The sequence below is a fragment of the Nannobrachium achirus genome (assembly GCF_963921795.1).
Source record: "Nannobrachium achirus genome assembly, chromosome: 7".
NCBI lineage: Eukaryota > Metazoa > Chordata > Actinopteri > Myctophiformes > Myctophidae > Nannobrachium > Nannobrachium achirus.
In genome coordinates this window covers 36,765,024-36,788,949 of record NC_137816.1, presented here as the reverse complement: position 1 = coordinate 36,788,949, position 23,926 = coordinate 36,765,024, and the positions used below count along the sequence as shown (strand labels likewise).

The 23,926-nt window shown below is 41.9% G+C and overlaps 1 protein-coding gene across 1 annotated transcript in view; it reads left to right on the top strand.

Annotated features, from left to right (window-relative positions):
• Positions 1–23,926, top strand: part of pde3b (phosphodiesterase 3B) — a 94,256-nt gene that overhangs the window by 52,038 nt on the left and 18,292 nt on the right. The window contains exons 2-10 of the mRNA XM_080729551.1: positions 3,636–3,686; positions 8,690–8,938; positions 10,154–10,296; positions 14,427–14,530; positions 14,978–15,209; positions 15,877–15,971; positions 18,833–19,005; positions 21,482–21,616; positions 22,441–22,552. Of these exons, the coding sequence (XP_080585677.1) occupies positions 3,636–3,686; positions 8,690–8,938; positions 10,154–10,296; positions 14,427–14,530; positions 14,978–15,209; positions 15,877–15,971; positions 18,833–19,005; positions 21,482–21,616; positions 22,441–22,552 (1,294 nt within the window). The remainder of the gene's footprint in view (positions 1–3,635; positions 3,687–8,689; positions 8,939–10,153; positions 10,297–14,426; positions 14,531–14,977; positions 15,210–15,876; positions 15,972–18,832; positions 19,006–21,481; positions 21,617–22,440; positions 22,553–23,926) is intronic.

The following is a 23,926-nucleotide window of genomic DNA, read 5'->3' as shown; positions in this document are numbered from 1 at the left end:
AGTATTCACGGTTCAAGTGGTTACAAATCTGATAACACAAATTGACATGATTCCAAAATACACTGATGCTGTCAAACAATGAAACGACATGGAATCTATGAAGAGGTTGTGGGGGTCCCTGCTTCATCTCTCTCTCAACTATGGGGTTCTTGGCCTGAAAACATTGAAATCCCCTGGGTTAAAGGTCTGACAGATGGTACCGTAGCAGGCAGCAGAAGCAGCACCTCGCACTGTCTCTTTGAAACATATATTCAAAGATTTGCACCCATTCTCCCGACTTTTCGCGCTGCGAGCTTGTAGATCTGCTATTTTTCAATAGTTAAAGCGTGAAATAATGAAAGCCCCTCCACCTTGGGCCCTAGTAACTCAGTCCCACTCCCCCCCCCCTTGTGACGCCCCTGGTGAGTGTACAGGTTAGTTGGCGTTCTCTGTATCTCCCTCAGTCTTGTTCTGTGTCCTTTGCGTTTAAAGCTGTCCTTCAGTGCCTCATCTCTCCGTGCCCTGCCCTTCTCCCAAGTTCTCTGCTGCTCGCCTGCATCTCTCCGTAAACAAGCTGACGGCCAACAGGTCTCTCCTCCGCCCGTCTCCCGCCACCCTGTTGCCATGGTGTTCGCAGCATTGTTTGCTGCCCTCTCTGTCGGGTTGCCATGGCAGGGCTTATTTGCCATATTAAATGTTTGGCAGCATTGTACAGATGCCGGTGACGACCGCCCAACATCCCACTCCGATCGATGAAGTCGAGAAATCGGAGGCGACAGAGCCACTGATCCGTTTAACAACCGTGGCTACGGCCCACTGCCCATCGTTACGTTGCTCACAAAACAATAACAGTTTGTGTTATGCACTAGATTAGCTTATATATAAAACAATTAAAAAAAACATTTAAGCGTGGGTCTCACTGGGCATGGCTTGCTTGTTTTTCCTTATTAAAACCAACCTGCAATTTTAACATAACAAAATTATACATGCACTCTTCTACTACTGTAAAGAGTGGTGAGTAATAAACTCAGTAATAAAAATACTTAAGAACTTAAAAAGTAAAGTTTGTGTATGTATATATATATATATATAGTCGTTGTCGGGTGAAAACCTTGTATGTCCAAAACCGTCCGTTTTGTTTTTATCATTTAAAAAGGTGCGAGGCATTGTGTGATTGTAGATCGGCTATTTTCACTAGTTTTGTGCGACAGTCTTGTGTGATGAAGCAGGGCTTTGCTTTACAAAAAAAACCTCAAATTTGAAACTTGGAGATACAAGGTTTCTGCCCGACAGTGACGATATATAACAGCTTAAACCCTGTTTAAGGATCCTGACATGCTTGACAACAACATACTGGTGAATGGAGTGTCAAGTCCTCCTTAAATATTTGATTAGATTCTTCATGTCATGTTTATGTAATGTGGTGCGCTGTTATCGAGATGAAAATGAGAAGGCAGCGATGAACTGCTGTTACCCTGGGCCGTGCGTCTTTGTTTTTACATGAGATACTGATGGGTTAGGTTGAGGTCACCCTGGCCACAATAGCCGATGAAAACGGCATGAACCTACAGACACCGGAAGTGGCGGAAGTGCTGCGGTTAACGGAAGTTACGTCATGCGTTGCAGTCTGTTTACATAAAGATTGTAGCTCTTAACTCACTCTTAATAGGTGTCCTTTGGTCAGAATCCATGGTTTTGTTTGGATATTGTTTATTACGAGCGCAACCGATGGGTCGGGAGAAGTAGAACAGTTTTTTTTTCGCCAGCGGGGAATATGAAAAAACAATAACATCCGGTGAAATTCTCCCGGCGGAAGTAGCACTGTTTCATGCCGTTTCAGCCTATGGTCGTTACCAGGCTTTTCTCTTCGCAGATGAGTAAGCCTGGCTACGCGAGGCTAGGTTGAGGTTGCTTTGCTTGCTGTTTGTGGAGGTCTGAGAAGAGGTGGAGACTGAATCCTGTCTCACCCCCTTGTGGGGAGGAGTGAGACTGCGTAAGGACCCTGAGTAAAGTGTGTGTTTTGTCTGGATCAGTGGGTCTCAAACTTTTTTTATTTTCAGGAACTCCTAGGGCTGTCTTGATATTTTACATGACGATTAATTGTCACTCAAATAATTGTGATTACATTTTGTATTTGTCGTTTTTTCTGTTTGGCTTTTAGGATTTGAAGTTGCACATGGCAATCATGACACATAACTTAAGTATACAAAGACATTATTATTTGAAAATGTTATACTTAAAAAAGAACATTGATAGTGGAAATAGCCGATCTAAAAGCTCACAACGTGTCGCGTTGTGAGCTTGTAGATCTGAAATTTGAAGTTTGTAACTATATTAACATTTCTCAACATGGAAACGATTATGCAAAATAATTGCGATTAGACGATTATGTAATAATTGTGACAGCCATAAGAACCCTCATAACTCTGAGAGTGTACAAATGTTACGGTTCCATTTGCTCCTATTTGTACACTCTCAAAGAGAGTTACAGACCTGTAATGTTCCATTTGGACCCCCTCAAGGAATGCTGAGGGTCCCTGGACGCCGCTTTTACAACCACTGGCCTAGATGTAACTTTGCCAAGGGTTTCCCTTCCTCCAGGGATTTATTTACTTAACACCAAAAATAATCCATCAAGTTTTTGATTAAAATTGTCTAGATTGGGGGTGCCTGATGGCCTACCGGTCCAGGTGCATACCACATAGGCTCTGATGCTTTACAGCGTGTTGCGGGTTCGAATCCCAATCCCGGCGACCTTTGCTACCTTCACTCCCCATCTCTCCCCCATTTCCTTTCTGTCTTAAAAAAAAAGAAGAAAAAAAAGAAAAAAAGTCTAGATTGAGATTTGTAGCAAGAGGAAGGTTGTAATTTATTACTTTTATAGTTTGCAGACATTCAATAGTTTAGAGCTGAAGTAAATTCTTCATAATCCTATTTGCAGTTGCACAACTTAAAAATCGGTATGTACTCGAGGTGTATATTAACAAGATTTAGCTTACAGTATGTGTCTTTCTCATACTTCTCCTGCACGTCCTGCCTAATTCACAGCAACATAAATCAAGCTATGTCATGCTATCTATGATAAATAAGTATTGCATTTGTTCTTTGACGGTCAAATATTAGGTTATTTCAAGTTCAACAGCAGACACATTGTTGCACAGCGTTTGCCAACTTTCTACTCTCCGTTAGTGCAGGGTGTGCAAGCTCTGTTTGGTGACCAACAGATAGATAAGGTGGAAATGCAGGCGATTGACGTAGTTGGAGCCAGATAAGATCTCATAGCTCCATTGTAGGCGTACCATTGTGGTTTTAGTGGTTTGCTTTCCTTGTTTTGCTTTCAGTGAAAGACTTTAGTGTGCTGTCTCATAGGTAGTGTGCATTAACATAGTTGTAGTAGAACGTGCATCATGTGCAGGAAATCCTCAATCTAGCCGTTGCTCCGCTATGTGTTTAGATAACAGACAGACACAGCTCGCATAGTGCCCTATCACTGTGACGTCATGAGCCATTTTACTGGGGCGTAGGTCAAAGCCTGTGCACTTCATACAGTATGCAAATACATCTCACTTTTTCTTACACAAACAGACACCGAAACTCACCCACATACAGTGAATACGCATAATAACTCAATACTTTTTCTCCCTTTTTTTTTGCAGATGATCTTGTGGGACTGGGACCTGAAGCATTGGTACAAACCACAATATCAGGTCAGTATGTCTGTGTATACAATACTGTACATTAGTTTATTTTTTATTTTTTGTTCAAATACTGTGCAGGAATAGTAAAGCCCATTGCATGCATACTACACCAGCACAACCAACATTTGTTCAGTCCAAAACTACAATATGACGTCATTCAGAGGTTCAGGTGGGCGGGATCAGAAGTAAATTTGCCATGCATATAGGGCTGTCACGATATGACATTTTACATGACGATTAATTGTCACTCAAATAATTGGCGATTAACGATTTAATTGTGTTTTTGTTGTTGATAATTACATTTCTGTTTGGCTTTTAGGCTTTGAAGTTGTACATTGCAGATATGACACATAACCTAAATACACAAATAAATTACTGACATATTTGACAACGTACTACTTAAAAAATAACATTGATAGTGGAAATAGCCGATCTACAAGCTCACAACGCGTCGCATCGCGATTGTAGATCTGCTATTTCCACTATTTCTGTCATTTTTCAACATTCACGATTATGACGATTATGACAAAATAATTGCGATAATGTCAAATAATCACGATTAGACGATTATGTAATAATTGTGACAGCCCTACATGCATTGCGTTGCCACGCAATGCTATTTTCTCCTAATATTCACCTATTTTCTCTGAATGTTTATCTGTTCTTATGACATGCCCTGAACAGGGGCGGTAGGGTTCATGTGGTCAAAGGCAGTTCATTTCCTCCTGCGATATGTTTTGGCAGGGTGAGAGAGCAACAAATGGCATAAACTCACACTGAATACATCTGGTGCCAGCATACAATGGCTGAGAAATTCTTGTCATGCCACATATTTTTCTACCACCTTGATAAGGTTCTGAAATATTTGTGTACGCAAAAGTGATGTCATCTGCTTCCAGGACACCAGCTGCAACATTTTTACTTACTTTTTACAAGCTTTTACAGCTAATTATCCACCTAACTGCATAACATGGGCACCAAAACCCAGCTTAGTTTCTGACCTACAACAAGAGACTACATAAAGCAGAGGTTCTCAACTTGTGGGTCGGGACCCCCTAGGGGGGTCCCCACATTATTTTGGGGGGTCCCCAGATGATTAACTTAATGTGCAACATTGTTTTCTCACTCAACACTCAACAACAACACTCAACAACCAACATAAAGTTCAAGTGTATGCACATTTCTAAAGTTAAGGACTTTTAACATCTCCAAAATGACTAATTAGCCAAATTGTCAAATACTAGAGGCAGAAATTGTGGAAATAGCCGATCTACATGCTGCGTTGCGAGGCTTTGTGAGCATGTAGATCTGCTATTTTCACAATAGAACAAAATGTAATGCCTCAACTCTTAGTGCTTGTCAGGGTGGGGGGGGGAGGTCCCCAGTTAAAATATGATTGAGCTAAAAGGGGGGGCGAGGTAAGCCAATACGGGGTGAGGAATCTCCATCCCAGCATCGCTTATGCCAGCTCTGCATAAGTAATGCCTCCCGACCCACGTCACCGAGCGCCAAAGTGCTTGCCCTGCATTTCTCTGCGTGCGTACGCACCAGCAGCACTCCACTTCATCACTGACATCACTGCCGGCTCTCAATTAGCCACGATCGATGCTATGAGCTCAGAGGCCTGCTGTCATCCCATACTGCCATGCATATACGTACATTCTAGCAGTGATAAGGGCGATAAGGACTGCTGGCTGAGAAAAGGTCCCATCCTATGCCTATCCACAGGAGTGTCACAATATCAGGTCTTTTAAAGGAGTAGTTCACCCCCTAGCCCCATATAGAACCTCACCCGTCGCTGCATACTGTTGTGCTCCGAGACGAGGTCCTATAAGGGTTTCCCCGTGGGGGGGGCGAACGCCTCCAACGGTGCGGTAGAAAACACTCTTCCCGAAATTGTATCCACAAAGTAACGGTAGTTCCGACCTCCCAGACTGTGAAAACCTAGCCAGGGTCAATAAAACATGAACCAGGGCACGAAACAACCCCTTAAAATCGCTAGTTTTGTCAGCCGGTAATGTTTACAAGCCTAGAAGTTGCAGCCGGAATGGTAGCATTAGCGGCCCCTCTGGTCGAACGTAGCCCCAACCGTCGCTGCATTCGAACAGACATTCGACCAGAGGGGCCGCTAATGCTACCATTCCGTCTGCAACTTCCAGGCTTGTAAACATTACCGGCTGACAAAACTAGCGATTTTAAGGGGTTGTTTCGTGCCCTGGTTCATGTTTTATTGACCCTGGCTAGGTTTTCACAGTCTGGGAGCTCGGAACTACCGTTACTTTGTGGATACAATTTCGGGAAGAGTGTTTTCTACCGCACCGTCGGAGGCGTTCGCCCCCCCCCACGGGGAAACCCTTATAGGACCTCGTCTTGGAGCACAACAGTATGCAGCGACGGGTGAGGTTCTATATGGGGCTATTCACCCCCAAAATGACCTTTTTTATATCGATTACTCTCCCAATGGAGACTTGAGTTCAATAATATTTATTTGTTTTTGTTGGCATTCCTAAGACAATAATTTGATTATAATAAATGTACCCCCATTGATTCCGGATGGCATTTGTGTCTCCATCCAGAATCAATGTGGAAACAAATATTATAATCAAACTATAGAGGGTATATGCGCATGCATAAAGTGAATGGCAAATCGAGTGGCAAAGTGAGTTTAGCATCATTTAATGTTTTTTAATGCAATCAGATAGGACTTTTCTGTTTGGATGTATGGGCTGTGAAGGCCAGAAAGTAGTTTTTTCCACCCATTAGACGTTCCCGCATAACTTCCGGGTATGATGATGATGTCACGTGCATACCCTCTATTGTCTTAGGAATGCAACAAAAACAAAACAATATGATTGAACTCAAGTCTCCATGCGGAGACTAATCTATAGTAAACTAGAAGCAGTGCTCTTCCAAGCACAGGTCTCCACCAGGCCGTGCGTCCTGGTGGTGCTACTGTATAATAGGCCAATGTAAAAAGGGTGGCATATGTTCTTCACCTTATACCTTTCATGGCAATCGGACGCTGCATGCATGATTTGAAGCATTGTGTTCCAAAAATATTTAGCTAAAGTCTACCTGCTGGTGGTGGCGCTATAACAGGCCAATGTGAAAAGGGTAGCATTTGTTCCTTGACATAGTGGGAATATGTGTGGCAAATTTCACGGTAATTGCAAGCTGCGTTGATGATTTGAGGCATTTTGTTCAAAAACTGAGCAATCCTGCAAACTTTGGAAGCTAATATTAGCCAATCAGGATGGAATATGAAATATCAGATGGATCAGACTTGATCACATGACTATAGAGATACTGTGTACTGATTTGTGTTATTTTTTGAGAAAATCTGAAGGAGTAATATCCAAAAATGTGTTTTACATAAGTCGGCCAAAAGGTGGCGCTATAAAAGGCTGATGTGAAAAATGCAGGGCAAAGGTTTATCCTTAGCCTCTAGGGAGTGCGCTTACAAAGTTTGAAACTGATCGGTGGAGTTATAGGTAAAACCACAAATCGGCCTGTTATAGCGCCACCATGAGGCTGATTTAAAAAGAATTAAGTGGCATTTCTTCCTCTGCCTAGTGGGAACGTGTGCGTGATTTCATGATAATTGCACTTTGCGTTTGTGATTTTAGGCATTTTGTTCAAAACGGCTCAATCCTTACAAACTTTGGAAGCCAATCTTAGCCAATCAGGATGGAATATGCAAAATCGGACAGATCTGTGTCGATCACATGACTGTCGAGATACTGCCTACCGATTTGTAGGATTTTTGGACAAAATCTGTAAGAGTAGTGTACAGAAATGTGTTTTGCAAACATCGGCCACTAGGTGGCGATAGAAAAGGCTCATTTGAAAAATTTAGGGCAGAGGTTCTAGATTGGCATCCAGGGAATGTGTGTGCTCACTTTGGCAGCGACCGGGCCAACGGCGACTGAGATTAGTTGTCCACAAACTGCGAGGACGCACGCACGCACAAACGGACGGACGCACGCACGGACACACGGACGGACAAAGGGGAAAACATACTCTCCCCCATGACTTCGGCTGGTGGAGACAAAAAGTCATTTTGGGGGTGAACTACTCCTTTAACGTCAAGGACCCCCAAATTGTTATGTATTTGCCCACGGGCCCCATTTGAAAAGATATTGTAATGTTCTAGGGACCGCCATAAGAGAAGCTTTTTCATTTTTCGATAATAGAAAATCTGCAAGCTCACAACACTTCGCATTACATTATTGTGAGCTAATAGATGAGACAGTGCTTAAGCGTTTTAACTGTTTCTCATTTTTTGGGTCCCCCCCTGGAACCCTCTCAAGGTCAAGATCTCACTTTGAGAACCAGTGTTTTGAAACTCGATACAGACATTGTTATTGTGTTTGTTGGCGTATATGTTTGTGTGAATGTTTCTGTTTGTGTGTTGGTGTGTGTATGCACATATTTGGGATGACACACTTTGCTAGCCTGGGGTGGCTCAATGTAGACGACAGGGTTAAACAACTAAAAATGGGATTGACATTTAAAATAGTAAATGCAAATCGGCCCTCAACCCCCACAGTACCTGCATATCTGACCAAACACCTCCAAAAAGTTAGCGACACCCACAGCTACAACACCAGAGGGAGCGCACACAACGATCTGATAATACAAACATATAGCACAAATATGGGTAAATTCTCCTTCAACAATACTGCCACTCAAGTGTGTAATTCCTTGACTATTTCCCTTAATACATGTAGCTCGCTGGGCTCCTTCAAGGCTGCCCACCCCCATTTATTTAATTTATATTTTATAATTGCATTGAATGTAGTTCTTTACTCTGTACATATAACGGTCTTTTATAATTGCATTAAATGTTCTTGTTACTATTTGCGATGAATCAAATTCTCTTATTTGGGATGTTCCTTTTTGGGAAGGATGTTTAACCGGCCTGTGCTGCACTGCATATATTTGTGTTGTCTGTACTTGTCATGTTACTCATGTTTGTCTAAATAAATGATTCAATCAATCAATCAAAACAGGGTGCGGTGAGCGGCAACGGTGTGGACCTGTCGGTCATCAACGAGGCCAGGAACCTGCTGTCGGACCTGCTCATGGACTCCTCCTTGCTGCCCCAGACCGTCTCCTCTCTGCGCAACATCTCCAGCCTCATGGGGACCTTCTCTGGCTCCTGCCGGCCCAGGGTCAACCCCTTCACGCCCTTCCCCGGCTTCTACCCCTGTGACGAAGTGGACGACCCCGTAGAAAGGAGCGACAGGAAGGCCTTGAAGGTGGGCGGCGTCTAGCCTCTTAGTCGCGTGATGTAAGGAGCTAAATCGGCTGATGTTTTGGACAAGGTTGACGCCCCCCCTAGGCTCGCCACTCGCAATGCTGTAGGGAGAGTGGGAGACCTTTTGTGTCAAGCGTGTCTCCGCTGAAAGCACAGTGGTGGTAGCGGGTGACGTGAAAATGAAAAGAATAAACACTTCTTTGGTATTTTCCCCCTTTTTTCCTGCATAGTACTGCATTGTATTTGTCTGCCATTCTATGTTAAATGCACGTCTCCGCAGAAAGCACAGTGGAAGTGGGCGACGTGTAAATAAAAATAAAATAAACACTTCTTTGGTAATTTATGAAAATGTTGCTACACTTAAAACTCAATGTTTCCTGCCATGAAGGGAGCGTAGCCAAAAGCTCCCAAGCCACGAGGGGGCGTCAACTTGTCCAAAACCTCAGCCGATTTAGCTCCTCGCCAGCGTGAGGGTAGCGTGAGGGCAACAAATGTGCACCGTCCCCCCCCCCCCCAGCCTAGTTACCCAAACCAAACATGATGTCCACGTGAACCACACTCTCTGTTACTAATAATGGCAGACAAACATTCCCCCTCGCCCCCACCAACATAAGTAACAGCAATCATGCTTGCATCTTGTCCAGTTCAAGTAGTAAGTCAGTGAACAGGCTGTGAACAGGTATTCAATTATTAACATGTATTAAAGGGTAGGAAGAGACATTTAAACCTAAAACCCGATTCCACTGAGTTTCAGCAGCTATCTTACAAAATAGTTTATTTTGAATGCTTATTTTTATTTGAACATTTCAACCTAATTGTATTCAAATGAGTGTGTGTGTGTGTGCGTCTATATAAATATATATATAAAGTGTAACAACCCTGCAAGAGATCAGGCCGTAACTCGCTCCGCCAAGCGGGCACATATATATATATATATGTATGTGATATATATATGTATGTGATATATATATATATATATATATATATATATATAACCACACACACACACACATAACCACACACACACACACACACACACACACACACACACACACATACACACACCCCTTGGAACTTGGAAGCGGTATTTAATGTTATTCCTAGCTAAAATGGGGTAGCAAATCCCCTGTGAAAACAATGTGTTGGTTGGAGGTCAATGTATTGAGCAGCACAGCAGGATATGTTTATTGATGACTTCCCCTGTCTGTCCCAGCAGGGTCTGAGCAGCAGGAACAGCCTCCCGACCCCTCAGCTGAGACGGGGCTCCACCTCCTCCCCACTTCCTCCTCTGGACCCCGCCTCGTCGCGTTGGGAACGCACCAGCGGCAAGAGACCCCACCCTGACCTCAACCTGACCAGGTATATAGACCCAGATATACCGTAGGGCCCTGAGAGAGTTCAATTGACACTTGATTGACAGTTGATTCAGCAGTGTCCATATCGTTGCCGTCAGGCAGAAACCATGTATCTCCAGATGTATTTCATTTTTCCAAATGAATTCCCTAGTTTGTCATACAACGCGCCACATTGCAACATGTTTGTATAGGCCAGTCAATCTAAACTATAAAAAGGGCCTGGCATCATTCAGGTTTTTTTATGATCCTTAGGGTCAACCAAAAACATGTTAAAAGTTTCCCCATTATATTCTTAGTGGATCAAGGTAAATACAGGGGTAGGGCTGTCACGATTATGACATTTTACATGACGATTAATTGTCACTCAAATAATTGCGATTAACGATTTAATTGGGTTTTCTGTTTGGCTTTTAGTCTTTAAAGTTGCACATGGTAGATATGACACATAACCTAAATATATAAAGAAATTACTGATATTGACAACTTTATACTTAAAAAAGAACATTGATAGTGTAAATAGCTTGTGAGCTTGTAGATCTGCTATTTCCACAATTTTTTACTTTAAAAAAATATATATGAACATTTTTCAATATGGAAACTATTATGACGATTATGAAAAGTAATCGCGATTGTGTCAAATGATTGCGATTAGACGATTATGTAATAATTGTGACAGCCCTATACAGGGGGTTCAAGTTTGGGTCCCTTCACTTACTATACAGGAAAAAAAGACCCCCAAAGAATCTTTAAGTAGCATGTGAGGGGTCTAACTAGGGGTTTTTCATGATTCTGAATCCATTGCAAGCATTTGTTTTGCATGAAAAAAACATTCCTCGGGCTAAAAAGAATCATAAAAAAAAACCTAGTTAGACCCCTCACATGCTGCTATTTTTGGGGGTCTTTTTTTCCTGTATAGTACTGTAAGTGAGGGGACCCAAACTTGAACCCCCTGAATTCACCTTGATCCACTAAGAATATAATGGGAAACTTTTAACATGTTTTTTGGATGACCCTAAGGATCATAAAAAACCTTGAACCATTACTATTGCAATTTCTTTTGGGTCAAACCTCAGATTGACTGGCTTTACTTCTAGATAGGCTATTTTACGCTAGTGTTGAAAAATTGTCAAAGTAAAAGAGGTTAAGTGTGTTTGTGGGTTTTATTAATATTTAGCCAATGCAAAGAGCCTGTGACTTGTGACATTGGATCCAGTTTAACACTCATAATTTTTTTTCCTTTCCTGAAAAGTTACAGTTTTGGACATGCATACAAGGTTTCCGCCTGGCAGTGACGATATATGTCTGAAAATCAAAGCAATGTTAGCAAATCAAAGTGTTGGATTATTACATGCAATTGTTTTCCCAATTCCAAAACTCTTAGTTTAATACAAGAATAATCTGCATAACAGCACGACATGGCCTTCATCATTAGGTGATGATGATGAAGGCCATAATGTTTAGACAAAACGTTGTACTGACACTGTCTACTACACAGTTAGCTCGTCTACTAACCAGCACAAGAAAATATGACCACATCATGCCTATCTTAGCATCCCTGCACTGTCTGCCAATTGATTTTAGAATACATTTTAAAATCTTACTTATTACATGTAAGGCCAGGATGGGCCTTGCCCCTGCCTATATCTCAGACCTAGTGACCGACTACGTGCCTCCACGTACCCTGAGATCGGCAAATAAAGCACTCCTGGACATTCCGTCAGTTTACAGTTTACAGTTTAGGCATTTAGCAGACGCTTTTAATCCAAAGCGACTTACAATAAGCAGGTAATACACTCCGTCAGGCAACTTTAATACTAAAGGACGTATGGCCTTTACCCCCTACCCTTTGGAATGCCCTGCCCCTTGAGAGCCGACTCGCCGAGTCTGTCCCCCGTTTTAAATCTCTCCTCAAAACCTATTTCTACAGACTAGCTTTTGATATCTAACACCTATCACAATGTGTATTTGCACTGGTCTTCTACCATCATGTAACTAGGTGTAAGCAATTTACCCCGAGTGAGAGGACATTATGCTCTGATAATGTCCTGTGTTAGGGTGTTATCGGACGAGGCGAAGCCGAGTCCGATAACACCCTAACACAGGACATTATCAGAGCATAATGTCCGACCCCGAGTGGTAAATAGCTTTTCTACCACTTTTTTCCTTATACATGAAAGAAAACACATAGTTGTAACTTGCAAGGATCTTAAGTTACAATCATTATTGCCTATAAAACTTCCGCGAGACAGCAGATAGTTCCACCAACAACATCTTCTACTCACCAACAGATGGCGCCAACTCCATACTAATCCATGCGTCTAGCTTACAGCTAAGCTAACGTCAGTTAAAAGCACCGTTCCGGCCGTAAATAGAGGCTGTTCGCTTCCAGAAAGGCATAGGTTCAGAGAAAAGGGGCTTTAAAGTTGGCGGATTGCATTGGATCCAAATAAATCGGCGACGATAGTACGCACGTTAGTAAACATAGGACCGCTGCGACCTTCATTTGTTGGTTGGGGGAAAGGTGTTCCGACTACCTCCTGAAGTCCCCGGATGTACACTGAGGCGCATTGATCTCGGACAAGTCCGCACACAACTTTGCGGCAGTTGTCCTCTCATAACCTCCGGAATTTAGCCAATCAGAATCCAGTATTTGAACACGTGACTCGAAAAAGTGGTAGAAATTTACTTCTCTGCATTGTTTTTACACACACACACACACACATATATATTTTTTTTTCTTTTTTTTTTTTACCTTTTAAACTTTTGTGTGTTTTGTTCTCTGTCCATTTGTTGTTTTGTGTCCTCTGTAAAGCACTTTGTAACCCAGTTTTGAAAGGTGCTATATAAATAAAGGTTTCTTCTTCTATCACTCTGTGTTCAGCACCAGCTACCAACTAGAATGTGTGTAAAAATCGTCATTTTGGAACCAGAAACTCATAGTTACATTGGAATGACCCTAACCCACAGCCATGCACAGATATAAATGATAATTGTCTTAACCCAGACATCTTCCTCATGTCTGAACAGATCGGTGTCATCAACCCCTCCTACAGCACAATAGGAAATGGACACAGTTGGAACTCTGAACTGTAGAGCAGGGGTCTTCAACGGGGGGTCCGGGACCCCTTGGGGGTCCTCAGAGTTACTACAGGGTTGCCGCCAAATCCTTGTGTGATAGGATAATTATTTTCAATTAAAAACTTTGAACCCTCGCATCCCTATTCTGAGGAGAACTTTAGCCAAAAATAGCAGATCTACAAGCTCTCAACGCCTTGCGCTGCGAGGCGTTGTGAGCTTGTAGATTGGCTATACATTGTAGATTTGGCTATATATTTCAGCAAAGAGGTTTGGTGCAGAGGTCAAAAAGATCAGACCAAGTATAGAGTGAAAGGTCAAGTTTACTACATATCCACGATTGGCTAAATGTCTGGGGAAAAAAAAAAAAAAACATTAACACAAATGCAACATAGACTGATGACAGTGCTGTCAAACAAGTCGATGAAAATCTGCACAACGCATTTATACAATATGTAGAGGGGGTCCCTGCTTCATCTCTCTCTCAGTTAAGGTGTCTTTGGCCTGAACACATTGAAGACCCCTGCTGTAGAGTCTATATCTATCCACAGGGTGGCAGTAGAACTCCATCCATCCATAGTACCCGCTTTCCCTGGTTATGATATTCATGCCATTGATTTTTTTATTTTCGTGGCTTTGACATATGACTCATTTCATTGGATAGATTATTTAAGTCAGGCATGTGCAAAGTGGATAGGATCCGTCTGCTATGTTGCCTGTTATTGCCGTGCTCTCCGGGGGCTTTACTAGTAGAATGCATTGTTGTATCTTTTATAACACTAACTGCACTCACTGTCTCACTTTAATCAAGAATGGAAATTACATTATGAATTATATTGTTTCCATAAAAAAAAAGAGAAAAAAAACCTGTTAATTTTCAGGATTCAAATTAAATAAGAAATAGCAATAGTAGCAAATCGACAAACTCGGAAAGCGTCGCTTGAGGACTTGATACTTGTGTGTGACTCGGTAGTGTGATCAAGCAGGACATTCATTTACCAATAAACACACAAAAAAAGATATTACGGTGAATAATAATGACGTGTATTTCTGTTCCAGCTCAGGGTCTTTGTCCAATGGGCCCAACCCTAACCTGCTTACCATCCCTAAGCAGAGGTCTTCTTCAGTCACACTCACCTACCACGCAGGGCCCAGGAGAGCAGGTGAGGCCCCAAGAAAGACCCTCTGCTGCAACTATTGATTATCTTAATGGCCATTATTATTTTTTTATTTTTTTGGCTTTTTCTGCCTTTATTGATAGATGTATATTAGGCTGACAGGAAACGGGGAGAGAGATGGGGGGGGGGGGTGACACGCAGCAAAGGTTGTCAGGATCGGGACTCGAACCTGCGACTTCAACGCTGCAAGGCTGGTCTGGATTACCAGCCTAGTTGCCTGGGCCTATCGATTACTGTTTCGATCCATCTTATAATCGAGTTTTTTTATATTATTATTTTAAATTAAAATCAAGTATTAGTATTTTTTTTATTATTATTTTACCAAAGATTAAATCATTTAGTTTGTTTAACTGTTGCACCCTTTATGTGCTGCTTAATGTCTCTCTCCTTGTCATTCCACTCTCCTCTCTCTCTCTCTCTCTCTCCCTCCAGGCACCTCCCCCAGCCTCAGTCCGGTCAGCTCTCCCACCAATAGCCCTCCGGCGGTGGGCGCAGGATCCTCGTCCTCCCTGGTCACCCGCTCGCCCGTGGAGTTTCCGGACACGGCTGACTTCCTGACCAAGCCGAGCCTCAACCTGCACAAGCCCCTGGGCTACACCCTCAGCTCACCTGACTTCCAACAAGCCTTCCACCGCAGCCCCTCCTCCGTCCATCTCTGTACCAGGTGCATAAAATACACTGCAAAATGCTGGCCCCCCCCATCTGTTTTTACCCATTTAGACCTGAACACGAATCTGTTTCACTTTAGATTTGAACCACTTTCACCATTATTTTATGCTTTAACTATTAAAAAATAGCAGATATATCACCGCGCTTCGAGCTTGTAGATCTGCTATTTTTTTGAAAAATCATGAACATTTGTGCAAGTCTTTGAATATTTCTGACCCGATTCTATAAATGTCTTCTAAACCCTTCTTCTAAATCAGTGGTTCTCAAACATAAATCTCTTCTGGGCGTTCCTGCTGGCACAAAACGTTTTGAGAAGGGGGTTCCACGGCCAAATATATTTCAATTTGGGGGGGGGGGGGGGTCTTTTCTTTTGCTCTAGAAAGTTTTAGAACTACCGATTTAGAAGGCATTTTATTCATAGACTCGGCCTCATTCAGGTCTTAATGGGTTTAGTGATTTATAGGTCCCTGTTTTGGTGTTTTGCTTTTTGTTTTTGGTATTAATTTGTCACCCTCCTTCTGGAGCGTGTGTTACTGACGCTGAGTCTTCAGACTTACTCAAGTGTGTGTGTGTGTGTGTGTGTGTGTGTGTGTGTGTGTGTGTGTGTGTGTGTGTGTGTGTGTGTGTGTGTGTGTGTGTGTGTGTGTGTGTGTCCTCTGCAGCTGTGGTCGCCAGACGCTGATGAAGGGAGGCTCTCCTGCAGACGTGGGGGAGGCGCACCAGCTCCACTCCACTGAGGTTCAGCGCAGACGCTCAGGTGACACATTAAGGATGCTAGTGTCTGTTCTGTATTTTTGGTTTCTTGGTCTAAGCCTGTTATGGGATTTAGAGCTGCAGCTATCCATTGTTTTCCTGTTATGCTATTGATTACGAGAAGCACGTTTGTTTTATTTCTTATATCAATGAATCAACTTCTAATTCTAATTCTAGCAGATCTACAAGCTCAGGTGTTGTGACCTTTAGATCGGCTATTTTCAGCAAAGAGGTTTGGTGTAGTACTGCAAGTCGTTAAATGTCCGAAAATGCTCATTAATATGAATTCAACACAAAGCTACACAATAACAGTTCTGTCAAACAAGTCTGGAATCTATGAAAAAAGTTTATTCTGCAATTCAATCAATACAATGTATAGTGGGGGGTCCCTGCTTTACCTCTTGCTCAGCTAAGGGGTCCTTGTCTTGATTGGACTTAAGTCAGACCCCTGACTTAAGTCCTATTCTATACCTGGCGTACAACAGTGAATATATATATATATATATATATATATATATATATATATATACTGTATATATAGTTTCATCTTTTGACAGCACAATGACAGCACCATCATCAGTGTATTTTGGATTCTTGAACCGTCAATACTTAATAAACTTCACCTTCACTCTGTAATTAATCTGCTCTTTTTCCCCTCTACACCATACCTCTTTGCCGAAAATAACCGTTCTACAAGCTCTCAACGCCTCGCAGTGTAGATCTGCTATTTTTGGCTAAAGTTCTCAGAATATGGAAGCTAGGTTTCAAGTGGTTAATATAAAAAAGGAGATAAAAAAAGTTTCTATCAAACAAAGATTTGGAGGACCCCCTGTAGTAACTCTGAGGACCCCCTGTTGAAGACCCCTGTTCTAGACATTGAACAGGAAAGCTTTCCATTATTGGTCCACTCACCTAACCATGAGGCCAAGGCTGCCATCTGGTGGAGAACGTACACACCACACATGCACAGTGCCAATAGTGATATGCAGTTGTGGAATAGAATAACATAGCTCAATTATAACAAATCTCCACATTTCTCATTCACCCAATATTCAGTCTGTGGTTCAATGAAAAAAAGCTTTGTCAAATACTTCGGAGTGGAAAAGATGTATAGTCAATAATTACATGAACAATTGAGTACCTGAGACAGTGAGACTGAGACTGAATACAGATATTTTTATTTACCAGAATGTAAACCACAAACTTGTCATTTTTAATCTGTTAAATTGTTAATGCACTCCCCCCTCATTTTGTTCAATTGTCTGTTTTAATGTTATCTGCTCCCTTTGTCTGCTGAATATTGCTTGTACGGACTTATACTGTTGTTCCACAAACTGTTGGAGATATACTGTTTTTCCACATTCCATAAGTATTATTTCTTATAATTCCTAATATATATGAGTCATTTAACAAAATGTGGGGGGAGTGCATTAAGAATTTAACCGATTAAAAACTTCTAGTTTGTGGTTTACAGTCTGGTAAATCCAAAAAATATCAATATTCAATATTCAAAACTTTTAAATATGGACTTAAACAGTTTTTTGTCTCAGGTACTCAATTATTCAGCTCATTCAAGCTTTCTTTCCCAGTAGAAAAACGTTGGGACTATTTAACTTTACTACGGGTGGGCGTGTGCGTGATGCGAGCATTTCTGCATGCATCCCACCCGTGATTTATTATAAAAAACACCCGAAGAATCCCTACTAGTCCCTAAACGACATGTGAAAATACAAGAATGTAGCAAGCAGCTTATAAAGCCTTCCTTATGTCAGATTGAAAACAGTGGTGCCATTCCAACAGCCTACCTACTGACGTTTGTTTATTGAACAGTCAAAGCTTGGTGGACTTCAAATTAAGAGCACTTTGTCAAGTAAGTGTCTTCTGGTCTGTGGAATGTAAAATAAGAGCACTGTTGGCCTATAACGTGCTGTTTTCACTGTTGCTACACTTGAAAAATATAATATTCATATTCATAGCTATTTAGATATTTGGTATAAATATTGAGGTGTGACATTTTTTATCGCCCAGTCCCAGCATTCGCAAGTAGAAAGTAAAAAATAAGTGTTAAAAAGGGTAATTCAACATTTTATAATCATTCATTTTATAATGGACGATTTACTTTTCGGGCAAGTGGGCAAGACCTGTGGGAAAGTAGAACATGACCCGTACTTGCCCGACAGGCATGTGCCGCTGAGACCCTAGTGTCAACCCCTGAATGGTTTATTTGGTTGGTAGAATGAGCTGATAGGACGTGTGAGTGTCTACTGTATGTGCATGGGCCTACAGCAGGGGTCTTCAACGTTTTTCAGGCCAAGGACCCCTTAGTTGAGACTGAGAGAGAGATGAAGCAGGGACCCCCACAACCTGTTCATAGATTCCGTATAGTTTAATTGTTTGACAGCACAATCATCAGTGTATTTTGGATTCATTTGAATTTGTGTTTTCACATATTTAACCACTTGAACCGTCAATACTTAAAAAAAACTTGACCTTTCACTCTGTACTTTCGCTCTTTTTCCTCTCTACACCGCCAAACCTCTTTGCCGAAAATAGCCGATCTACAAGCTCACAACGCCTTGCAGCGTGAGCCGTTGTGTGCTTGTAGATCTGCTATTTTTGGCTAAAGTTCTCAGAATATGGATGCTAGGGTTCAAGTGGTTAATATAAAAAAAGAGAAAAACTGTTTCTATCACACAAAGATTTGGAGGACCTACTGTAGTAACTCTGAGGACCCCCTAGAGGTCCCGGACCCCCTGTTGAAGACCCCTGGCCTACAGTATGTGTGCACTTGCACGTGAGCAGTCTACTTGCAAGCTTTAACGTGTGTGTGTGTGTGTGTGTGTGTGTGTGTGTGTGTGTGTACAGGTGAAGGGTCAGAGTTCATGGGTGAGCCTCTGATCAGGGAGGAGAGTGTGGAGGCGGACACGTCGTCGCCGGGGGACCAGAGGACAGACTTGGCAGGGGGCCAGAGAGAGGCAGACCAGGAGGGGGAGGAAGAGCAGAGTGCCAGTATGAAGAAGAACACTCAGGAATCAGAGGTACCGTATGCTTCATCCACACCAGGGGTGTCAAAAGGGGGGTGGGGAGTGGGACTGAGTTACTAGGGGCAATATACTTTATACTTTAGCTATTGAAAAATTGCAGATATACAGATATGCAAGCTCATACGAGCTTGTAGATCTGCTATTTTTGAAAAGTCGTGAAAATGTGTGCAAATCTTTTGAATATGTATTTTTAAGCGAACATTTGTAACTCAAAACTTTCTTCTGATATTTTGGGGGGGGGGCATGCATTTTGCATCATATGATGCAGCATTTTGCATCATATGATGCAGCATGATGCATCATATAATTGAACACAAGAAATAACTCAGGATTGTGTTGATCGTGTCCCAAACAACAATAAAATAAAGTGGGCCTTTAAGAAGCATGGGGCCCCTTGATTCACAAAATTGCACCACTGTCATTTCATTCAGACTAAGGTACGCCACCCTTTTGCTCGACAAAATGTTTTTTTTTTTGTTTTTTTTTTCAACTAGACATTTTAGTTTTTGTCTAGCAACATCTGATTCTGAGTTTGTGATGTCACCGTCTTATCCTTAGTACCGTATCTTTATGCTAGCATACAGCCAACACAATGCAGTAGACCAAGGGTGGGCAACTTTGATAACTATATTTCCACCTTCACTCCAGAGGGCCACAATGCATATTGCTACATCCTACTTTGTCATTCTTGTATCTCATACAAAAGAAGCAAAAATAGAAGATCTACAAGCGTTTTGAGCTTGTAGATCTGCTATTTTTGCTACTTTTGAATTAGAATCCTGTGGGTTTTTCTTTTCTTTTTTTTTATCCTGAAATGTACAAATTGTATTTAATTTCAAATGCATTTAGTTATACTAACTAACTTTATGAACTTAAATACAAATACGTTGGATATGAAAAAATAGTACTAAAATTTGACATTTTAGTACTACTATACCAGTCATTAAGCTACCAAGATAGACTGATGGAATTAAAACGGGTCATGTTTGCATGTTTGGAATTGGAACAGCTGAAATCAATAATACATCAGTATTCTGATATTAACCTGCGGGCCACATTAAGTGAAGGTTGGGGCCACATGTGGCCCCTGGGCCGCCTGTTGCCCATATATGCAGTTGACGGACACAACAGATTCCTTCATTTGTAATTTTGTATATTTTGCTACAACAACTACATTTGTCTTGACAGCACAAAGAGTGTCTGTCCAGTGTGTGTGTGGGTGTTGGTGTGGGCGTGCGTGCGTGCGTGCGTGCGTGCGTGCGCGCAGTGTGTGTGTGTGTGTGTGTGTGTGTGTGTGTCCAGCTGTGCTTTCACTTCCCTGGGTTTTGGTTGTTCAAGTCAGATATTATTTATTAGATCTCTCATTGTTGGCGTGCAGCTGGTTTGAGCTGTGCTCTTGTTTTTTCTCAGTGGTCCCAGTCCCACTGCTATTGTCAAAATGTCCCCGCTGTGTTGTCAAGACGGCTGCTGTGAATTCAGCTGAGGATTGTTTGGTACGGTACACCAGCTGGAAGTTTCATTAGGAAGGCCTTCATGCACGTTGCTTTTTGAGTCTGTCAAAAACCATGTGTGTGAAACACTAGATATATTTAAAAAGATATATAGATATATGTCTCTGATGTATGTTAACCACTTGAATCCCTGCATGCCCGATATGGGGAAAACCTTTGCGGAAAATAGCATATCGACAAGCTCACAACGCTGATCTGCTATTTTCAGCGAAGATATTTAACGCAGAGCAAAAACTTAAAAGTTACTAGTACAGAGCCCAGTGTGGAACTCTGCACAACAACACATGGAGATTAAATGATTACCCTCAGTTTATACCATTTTCTTTTTTTCCTTTCAGCAAGTAAAGTGAATAATGATCATATGCCATTACGAATCATCTTAATGCAAGGGTCTTCAACAGGGGGTCCGGGACCCCTAGGGGGTCCTCAGAGTTACTACAGGGGGGTCTCCAAATCTTTGTGTGATAGAAACCTTTTTCTCATTTTTTATATTAACTTTAGCCAAAAATAGCAGATCTACAAGCTGCGAGGCGTTGTGAGCTTGTAGATCGGCTATTTCCGGCAAAGATCTTTGGCGTAGAGGGGAAAAAGTCAGACTAAGTACAGAGTGAAATGTCAAGTATTGACGGTTCAAGTGGTTAAATACATATATGAAAACACAAATTGACATGAATCCAAAATACAATGATGATTGTGCTGTCAAACAATGAAACTATATGGAATCTATGGAAAAGTTGTGGGGGGTCCCTGCGTCATCTCTTTCTCAGCTAAGGGGTCCTTGGCCTGAAAACGTTGAAGACCCCTGTCTTAATGGCACGTGCAGTATATCTGTTTGCGCCACTCGTACATACAGTACAGTATATTTACCATATTGTTGCTGTCGTATGGAAACCTTGTGTGTCCAAAAGCGTTAGTGTACAGGAAATTAAAGCACTCAGAATGAATGTGTGTTTTTACAGCGTGAACTGGCGTTCAGACTGGATCCCCTGCTGGAGGACCACGAAGCTCTGATGGAGAAGATAAACAGCTGGAACTTCCAAATCTTTGACCTGATGGACCGAACAGGAGGGAAGACGGGAAGGATACTCAGCTATGTCAGTACTAGAGCCATACACCAACCATCAACGTGTTGCTTTTATGTTTTAGCTGTAGAAAAATAGCAGATATACAAGCTCACAGCGTGGCACCGAGTGCCACGCTGCGAGCTTGTAGATCTGCTATTTTTGAAAAAGTCGTGAAAATGTGTGCAAATCTTTGAATACATATGTATTTTCAAGCGAACGTTTGTAACTAAAGTTTTGCTCCTGGGGGTTCTCTGGAGCTAAATATTTTGAGATGGGGGTCTGTGGCCGAATTTTGGGGGTCCTTGACATGAAAAAAGTTTGAGGCCCACTGACATAGAAACATAGTTTTTCAAAAAACCTTAGAAGGATTTGAAATGTTTAAATTTTCACAATTTAAAAGAAATAGCAGATCTACAAGCTCGCAGCGCGGCACTCGGTGCAGCGCTGTGAGCTTGTATATCTGCAATTCTTCAATAGTTAAAGTACAAAATAATGCAGAATAATGACTCTAAATTGGTTAAACCCCCTCCCCCTATGAAGAGAACCCCACAGAAGGGGTTCCAAAGGGTCCCCAGCAAAATGTGTTAATACAGCATTACAATCAGTTGAACGTATTCAGAGAAGGGGGCAGGTGAGTCCTGGGGGGAGATAATAGTCTTATAGTTATTAGTTTGTTTTGAGAGCAATGAACAATGAGGTGCAAGCATAGTCGAAATTACATTGAAGGAGTCCTCATTGCACTCCCAACAATCTTGGGAGTGCAATGATAGGGCTTAATAGTCAACAGTGGCACATAATGGATGTCTTGTGTCTTGGCCTGTGTTTATAACATGTCTTTTATTGTATTTTCCCAGGTGACATATACGCTGTTCCAGGATACATGTCTGTTTGAAATCTTTAAAATCCCAGTGAGGGAGTTCATGTCCTACTTCTGCGCTCTGGAAAATGGCTACAGGGACATTCCTTGTAAGTACCACAGAACCACTGACTGTTTAAGCTACAGTATACAGTTCATCCACTGCTGAATTAAAAACATAATTTTGTTAATGTTCACCATTTGCCAACTTCAGCAAACTAAATGTTCATTGTATGTTAGAATGACTGACTGGTCGGGTAGTGTGATGCAAAAAATAAATGCTTTTTCAGCTACAGTATGTTCACAACAAGTCAACAAGAAAATGGCTTTTGATCCACACTTTACCGTAATAGATGATAATAGTGTGTTAAAGAGGGACTCCCTTAGTTTGGCATCGTTGTCCCACTGGGAATCCCCCACAGTGTGTGGAGAGAGTGGCATGAGATTGAGAACATAGTGTGTTGCTGGTGTGCCTCACCTTTATTGGTACACAGTCATTCTGTGAACTACTGTAGGGCTGGATAAAATCAAGCATCACAATATTTTTGACCAAATGCCTCGATATTGATATTGTATTGACAATAGTGTGCTCTGACTTTGACTATAAGATAGACTTTTAATTAAAAAAATGTCAATAGCAAAATATGTGATCTAAAACACAGAAGGTCCTGGGTTCGATTCCCGCCGGGGGACGCTGGGGGCGTGTTTCCTCCTCCGTGTCATCAGCGCCCACACCCTAGGTGGGGTTGGCAAAAATGGCCTTTCTGTGTGGAGTTTGCATGTTCTCCCTGTGTCTCCTAGGGTAGATATCCTCGCAAAAACATGCAGTAGTCCTGGTTTCCCAGGTGTGGCAGAGGGAGAGTAGAAACCAGGATTACAGGTTAGGCAATTGACACTAAAAATGGGTTACAAAACTGTGGGATAAAATTTATAGAAAAAATGTAAAATAAAATCTCACAACACATACCGCGACGCGTTGTGAGCTATAAAATGGGGCTTAAGCAGGGGTCGCCAACATGTCCGTATACGGACATTCGTGTCTGTGATGAGACTTGGCAATGTCTGTGGCAAAATTTTGAGGGCAAAAAAAAGTGTTGCAGATAGAGCAAAAATCCCTCTCTAACACTGAAAGTTGCGTCAGTATAGGCTCCTTCCATCCATACACACACAGACAGAAACACACTCTCTCTCTCGCTTTGGATCATGTTAGTCTTGAATGCTCATAGTACATCTCAATATGAATATACTAATCTTTCTTTGTTGCTGTTGTCATCTGGCTAAATGAAAATCCATGTGGCCGTGGTTTGTTTGCTATTGGATTATTATTAGCTATTGAGTAGCGATCGCTTGCTTGTTTGTTTTCAATCCCAAATGCGCACGTAACAGACCAGTGGGTTAATGATGGCTTGTTAACCATAGTTGGCTACTATGGTTTCTGGTAAAATTAAACAAATATTTTGGAAGTCCGTGGCAAAAATCTGATT